The sequence below is a fragment of the Simochromis diagramma genome, unplaced genomic scaffold (genome assembly GCF_900408965.1).
Source record: "Simochromis diagramma unplaced genomic scaffold, fSimDia1.1 OVJJ01000026.1, whole genome shotgun sequence".
NCBI lineage: Eukaryota > Metazoa > Chordata > Actinopteri > Cichliformes > Cichlidae > Simochromis > Simochromis diagramma.
The window spans coordinates 7,872,441-7,879,478 of NW_024386985.1; the positions used below are offsets into that span (position 1 = coordinate 7,872,441).

The window sequence follows — 7,038 nt, forward strand, 5'->3', positions numbered from 1 at the left end:
TAAGTAAATAAAAAAGTAAATAAATAAAGCACACATGAATGAACTCTGAATATTATGAGCTGCTGTATGGTTATTATGTGCACTAAAAATTTCGTTATCAGTTTTTACAATACAGCAACAGCTGCTGCAACTATAATGCTAGTTTTGCTACCTCGCCACCTAGCCGTTTGTTAATGAATAAAAGACTTAAAGAGAATATAAAACTCCGATCGTCTCATTTTTCGGTGCACTACCGCTACAGCTATCATGTTGCAAAGCTGTTGTTTTTTGTCTCTCTGTGGGTGACTTTATACAATCACGAGGAATAAAAGTCCGATAGAAACTTATAATTTTCTGAAACGTCGGTGAATGAAACGAAGGCGGAATCCACTCAGAGCGTTCCTTTCCATGACAACCACAACTACGGATGGTCGGTTAGCTCAAACCAGATGGGACAACGATTCGCGGAAGTGGGTAAGAGGTGAAACTTGACGAGTAGCCATCACATAAGTTTTAAACTATCGGAAAACTAAACTTTAGAGTTTAAAAGGCATAGTTAGAGCATGTTAAATAACTTATTTTAATCTATTTAGACTAAATACATAAAGTATGTTTAAGAACTGGTCAAGCTGGCTTGGAGCAGAGAAAGAAAGCGGCCAAGTTACAGAAGAGCCTGCTGATGCTAACGAAGAAAAACGCTTTAGTGAAATAAACAAACCGAGCGACCAGCAGGGCAGAGATGCTGGGACAGATGCTCAGCTTCTCCAGAAAGCAAAAGGTTTCAGTGGTGAGTCCGCTGCAGTCCACATATTGTTGTTGTGTTATTGTTTTGGTTTTGTGGTCAGTTTTTATAGGTTTTTAGCACGATTTGAGCTTCGGGGAGAAATCATTGATTACAATACAAACAAATCAATTTGTGATGATAGCTGCCTTATAGTCATCCACTATCAGATTTGACTTTCATTATAGTTAACTGAAATTACTTATGTTTTAAAATTGCACCTCTTGTAGTTTGTTTAGATGATGCTCATTTTGGATTCTTTTGTAAATGCAACTTTCACTTATGATTATTTTTGATAATGTATTATTCTGCTGATTATTTTCTCCATTTGTTGATTAATTGCAACTATGCAACACAGTAATGTGGGTTTTTCTGGCTTCTTTACAGGTTACATTTATAATTTTGCCAGCAGCGCCTCAAAAAAATTATCTGAGTCCGTAGTAGAAACAGCTCAAACCTTAAAGAAGAGCGTGGAGGAGGGGAAGATCAGTGGAATTATTGATAAGGTGAAAAGTTTCATCTATTGTCTGAGGCTGATATCAAGTTTTTACTATTTAGGGTAAGTTTGGAATGTTTGAAGGTTTGTTCTTCTTCCCTTAGACCATTTTGGGTGATTTCCAGAAGGAACAAGAAAGGTTTGTTCAGGAGAAAAGAGCTAAAGAGTATGGTGAGTACTTCTGTTGTGTACTTATGACATGAAATGTAACAAAAGCTCTTTTAATTAATGTAGATGTTTGATTTAAAATCAACAGTGCTGATGCACAGAAAATGCGTTTTTGTCCACAAACATGTGGACCAAACTGTATATCGGTTTTTAATCATTAATTAAAGCTTACATTTAATTGTAGCTGAAAAATATTTTCAGAACACCTCAGAACATCTCTGCTGCTTTTTGCCGCTCGTAGGTGCTGCTGTGCCTCCATGGGTGGGTTATAATGAAGAGGATGCCATACAGGAACAGATATTAGCTCTCTCAGCTGTAAATATCTTTAAAAAGCATTTCATTTATAATAGAAAGTTACTTAATTATGCCTCACTGTAACTTTACTGCATTGTTTCAGGATAAAAGAAATTTTTTGCGTGACCCCCCTGCTGGGGTGCAGTTTTACTTTGACTTTGACCAAATGTATCCAGTCGCCATGGTTATGCTAGAGGAAGACGAGCTCCTGAGGAAGATGCGCTTCCATCTGGTCCCCAAACAGTGAGTGTGTCATAAGTTAACTACGTTAACTGCTGTGTTTTCAATGTGAGCCTCCCTGCATCCCTCAGGGGTGACTGCGTTTTCCTCCATGCTGTTCTCCTCAGGGTGAAAGAGGAAGTCTTTTGGAAGAATTACTTCTACCGCGTGTCTTTGATAAAACAGTCGGCTCAGCTCACAGCTCTCGCAGCCCAACAGGCAGCTGAGTGGATTGATGTGAAGAAAACCTCCTACCCTTGCAAAGATACTCATCAAAATGGTATAGTCTGCTCTCTCCTGTAAAACCTCTGCATTAAATACTGATGTTGATTTTTAAAGCTATGATATGAAAATTGATCAAATGTAAGAATGTACAAATATGACTGTAAGTATTTGTGTAATTCTTTATCTTAGTATTCAAGGAAGATTTTTTTTGATTTTGACTGATAGCATTTCTAGTTAGAACAGAGAGTGCAGGTTTATTGTGCGATAAAGCAAAAAGTGAGTTAACTTCTGGACCTTTCTGAGCATAGAGTGAAACACGTTTTTATTTAATGGGCCACATACAGTCCAGTTTGATCTTAAGTGGATTGAATGAGCAAAAACGCTGCACAGCAACATAAAAAGTCAGTAAAAAAATTTCCTTTTGAAAAAGTACAAGTAAAAATGTATTCAGTGAACAATCCATTAAAAATGGCAAACAGACGGAGACGTCAGAAGGAAAAAAAAGTGCGATCCCATCAGTATATCTCATTACATCAACTGCACATCTATAAAGCCACAAAATATTTACATGTGAATTATTTTGTAACTTAACTAAAACATCCGTGTGCTACTAGATCGTAACATTTAGATCTTAACATGCTTTTTGTGCAGTAATGTTCTTAAAACACCAAGAGTCGCAGTGTTTTGAATAATTGTACTTATTTATTTATTTTCAGTGTTCATAGTTTGTAAAGCTTTCATGAGCAGGATTAGACGATCTAACGTTCCGTTTCTGTTCCATCAACGATATGTTTGACGCTCGTGGCTTAGACTGCGTCCATAAGATGGGGAAATGTTTTAAGAAGTCCTGTTTTTAAAGGCTGAGTGTTTTCGTCATTGCTTTTTAAAAGGTAGATGTCACAATGAAGAGGACGTCATAGACAGCACTCTCATACATAGTCAACTTGTAAATCAGAGACAGCTCAGTTGTGTTCACGAAGAAATCAAATGTTTTAGAGTGAGACCACAAACTAATTGGCTTTTCGAATAAAGAAGCAGAGGTTCTTTTCGGCCCTAGACTTTTATACATCCTGACTTGCAACCACAGGCGTCGCCCTCTGCTGGTCATTGGAGAGCATTCGGGTTTAAGACATTTTGGGGTTGGTTTGAATTTTCAGACCTGGCAGCTCATCTTTTATATACAGTCTGTGCTTAAAGGCAACGTTAAAAGCACCATTAGGTTTGAAAAGGCATGCTCTTCGGCTCCAGGTAATGATGTGATTCCAGAAGCAGCATTTTGATCAGTAGGATCTAGCTCCACCCTCCTGCAGACTGATGCACGCTTTTGTATGAACATATAGTGTGAAAACTAATTTATCTTTTCTTGTTGTCCTGATAGCAGTGGGATTTTAAAAAAATGTTATTAGTATTAGAACATTTTGAATATCACATTTTCCCTTAAATACCTTTTCACAATGATGACATATCATTTATTTATTTATTTATTTTTGTAGATGCAGTTAAATCAAAAGCCAGAAGCCTCCAACCAAAATCAAGTGAGGTAAGATTACCTGTTTTTAACCTCTGAGATCTAAACAATCCTAAACAAAGGCTGGCAGAATATGTGGTTTCTGGTTTTCGAAAGCTTTTCTTACATATCTCAGTTATCAGAGGATTAAAAAAGACAAATTTAAAATGTTTTACTTTTCTTCATGTTTGTGATTTTAGTGACACGGAGTGAGTTTTTCTTATCAGTGGTTAATGAAACAAAACAAAACAAACCTCAGCAGCATGCTATGATACCTACGTGTTATAAATGACACCTTAATAGTCTTATAAAGGATACAGTAAAGGATTATTTTACTGTTAATATTTGCTGGTCATTAATATTGAATTTTGTATTATATTTGACAAGAGATTCTTCAGGTTAATTCTGATTGGCACGTGTTTTATAAGGGGTATTTATTTTTTAATGATTATCGGCTGTTTTTGTGGTTTTGTGATAAATATTTAACTGCTACTGCTCACTCTCATAACTTTATTTGAACCGAAAACACAAACTTTTCATCTTTTTGTTGGTTTTGGTGCCTGAATTTAACCAGTCAGCTGGTGGGAAAAAACAACTGTACAGAGAGCGAATCAGGACACAAAGAATGACCTCCAGGTTCAGTCATGTGATTTACACCACCGCCATCTGGTCTAGATAATATTTATACACACACTACTCTGCGACCCTTAATCATTTATGAGGTTTTGCAAACTTGATGGTAAAAAGTTAACTAATTAAAGGTAATAGTTTTATCATTTATTATTGCTGCAGAAAGGTCATTATAAAGCAGATTTTAAAGCTGAATCTGAGCTTCTGTTCGCGTTATGAAAGGATGAAGAAGAGCTCTCCACCAGTCTGCACATGTCTGAATTTGTAAGTGATACTTTTGACTCCTGTGAGATCAACAAGGAAGACCTGTGCAAAGAGATGCGAGAGCTGGTTCTGGACAAGAGGGAAAACCTAAATCCAGAGCAGGGTGAGTGCTGTGGTTAAACTGGGACATTGTACTGTGTGTGTGTGTGTGTGTGAGCTCAGTGTGGTTTTGTTTGTTTGTTTTCAGAGGAGATGCCAGACTGGGAGAGAGAGCTGCAGGAAGAACTTCAGGAGTACGACGTGTTGGCTGACAGCGAAACCCACGATGATAACTGGGACAAGGAGATCGAAGAGATGCTGAAGGAGGAGAGTTAGAGTAATGAGCGACACCTTCAGAGGCGCTTTGGTGATTTCTTACATCTTCGGTCTTCCAACAGCTCTCTGTGCATCCATGCGCTCCCCAGATGAAGAGCTGGGAAGTTTGCATTCATGCGTGTTTAATTCAAAATGTGAAGAGAAAATGGATGTTACAAAGACAATGTGTCTCACATTAATAGAAGTTTACAGTATTTTTTTTTTTTTTTACTTTGCCTGATTTGTTATCAGGATTAAAGCTAATAAAGATATTTTCTCGGTACTCTAGCTCACTCTGAATGGTGGGTGACTAAGTTACCAACTCGATGTCATGTTACGGATGAAAAATTTGATTTGCAGCACATGAATTTCCAGCAGTAATCAAAAATCAAATATCTACTTTCATCCACTGTGTTTTTGAGTTTGCCGTTAAAAAGACGGCTGTAGCCATGGTGACACATCACACTGGTTTTGGACTCCACATTTTAAAGCCTCAGTGTTTGCGTTTTGGCTGCCCTGTTGTTGTTTTTTTTGAGCCAGAAGTTAGGCCAAAGAATGGCGTGATAGGTAGTGGCTCCATAGTTTATTTTATGTGTTCACCTAACAAGCAAAAGCTTCCTGGTGCATCTGGTGTAAAAGTCTGCCAGTCAAGCATAGAGCTTTGTTACTAGTTACAGCAATGGACTTAATCTATGAAAGATGGACGCTACTTCTGAGCACTGAAGTGGAGCCAGTGTGGAAGTGGCTGTACCCTGCATTCTCTTAACAGCCAGCAGGGGGTGACTCTTGTTTCAGAAAGACCTCCAGTTGTGTAGAGGTTTATGGTAACTCAGCCTTCAGCTCCTGTAATCCATGATCTCCGTAAACATGTTTGTGATGAATTCACAGCCTGAATCGGTAGTTTCATGTTTTATTGAACACAAAGTGAAGCTCATTTGATAAATTATTGTATGGATTATGAACGATAAAGCAGGATGTGCTTCAGGGCGGGGCTAAGTTGTGATTGATAAGTCATTAACAAATGAGCTTACAGCATTCTTGGGTTTCACAGTCAGATCCATTGTACCTCGGTTTTAAAAAGCTGAGACACTAAAGATAACCAGTTTGGGTCACATGTGACATCACAGTGGCTGTGCCCATTATTTATATACAGTCTTTCATCATACATACTATGTGAGGCTATGGCAAAAAAACAAGCAACATACTGAAGGAAGAATACAAGCGCTGCTTCGTTTGCACAGCAGGCTTGTGTGGAAGCTACATTTCTGGCAGAAATTATATATTAAACCGGACTATGAACAGTGAAGATTCTCTGTAATTCATTAAACCAGAGATTTTAGTTTTGGTCTGGAGAATTTCATGAAACCAGTGAAGTATAGTTCTCAAAGTTTATCCTCGACTGAGCCACCCTTTTTCATACATACAAATGATTTGTTGGTTTGTCATGCTTTTTAAATGCTGTTAATAAAATACCTACAGGCTTTGGACCCCGTGTATTTCACCAAATTTATTAAACAGATGAGTGAACATGCAGGTTTTTTGAATGCATTGTTTAATGTGAAACCATGCCGAAGCAGTCTTCCTCTTGTTTATGTTTTTTGGGACTTTTCCCCCCTTATTTTTGTACATTAAAGATGTTTTTCTGCAGTTCCAGACATCATTGAAAAGCTGTGTGGTGTGAGTGAGACTTGAATGAATGAGAGGAGCCCGGCTGTTTGTGATACTCTCTCTTTATTGCTGAACCTGACAACAAAACATTAACTTCCTCTTTCTTTTTTTTGTCCATTTCAGACAATGATAGCTGTAAACACATCACGCACAGGCTGCTCGGCACTCACGCTGAAGCTGCTGTATAATTCACTTTATACACAGTATGGAATAGCATCTGTTCTCCATAAGTCACACTGCCGATATACTGTAAACCACACACTATCAGTTGTACATGAAAAATGCTCATGTGAAGTTATAGAAAACAGCCAGAGGCTTAAGAGTAGTTCAAAGTGTAAACGAGCTGTGACGTTTGGATTAAAACAAACCTGCACAGAGCAGAAAATAGACACCACTTTATGATATTTGTACAGTCCTGTGCCCAGTGTGTCAAAAAGTGGACCTATTATGTTTTTCCTTATTATCTGTCTTATACTGTAATGATGGTGGATGTATGTAAAAGTCATTTCTTTG

General features: G+C 37.8%; 1 protein-coding gene across 2 annotated transcripts; it reads left to right on the plus strand.

Moving 5' to 3' along the window:
- The first annotated feature begins 219 nt into the window (after positions 1 to 219).
- LOC120738847 (synapse-associated protein 1-like) lies at positions 220 to 6,504 on the plus strand. 2 transcript variants are annotated; one of them, XM_040040366.1, is made up of 10 exons: positions 220 to 453; positions 573 to 766; positions 1,148 to 1,266; positions 1,361 to 1,427; positions 1,666 to 1,739; positions 1,822 to 1,961; positions 2,066 to 2,217; positions 3,656 to 3,702; positions 4,522 to 4,666; positions 4,751 to 6,504. In XM_040040366.1, the coding sequence occupies exons 2-10, from the start codon at positions 589 to 591 to the stop codon at positions 4,876 to 4,878; spliced, it is 1,050 nt and encodes a 349-aa protein (XP_039896300.1). In that variant the 5' UTR covers positions 220 to 453; positions 573 to 588; the 3' UTR covers positions 4,879 to 6,504. The 2 variants fall into 2 exon arrangements, with proteins under 2 accessions (XP_039896300.1, XP_039896299.1); XM_040040365.1 differs by lacking the exon at positions 220 to 453 and having other exon boundaries at positions 460 to 766.
- The last annotated feature ends 534 nt before the right edge of the window (positions 6,505 to 7,038 follow it).

Excerpts from the sequence above, each read along its gene's own strand:
- LOC120738847 (XM_040040366.1), top strand. The coding sequence starts at position 589 with ATGTTTAAGAACTGGTCAAGCTGGCTTGGAGCAGAGAAAGAAAGCGGC. Across the intron at positions 1,267-1,360 it reads TCAGTGGAATTATTGATAAG|ACCATTTTGGGTGATTTCCA; the intron begins GTGAAAAGTTTC and ends TTCTTCCCTTAG. Across the intron at positions 1,962-2,065 it reads TTCCATCTGGTCCCCAAACA|GGTGAAAGAGGAAGTCTTTT; the intron begins GTGAGTGTGTCA and ends TGTTCTCCTCAG.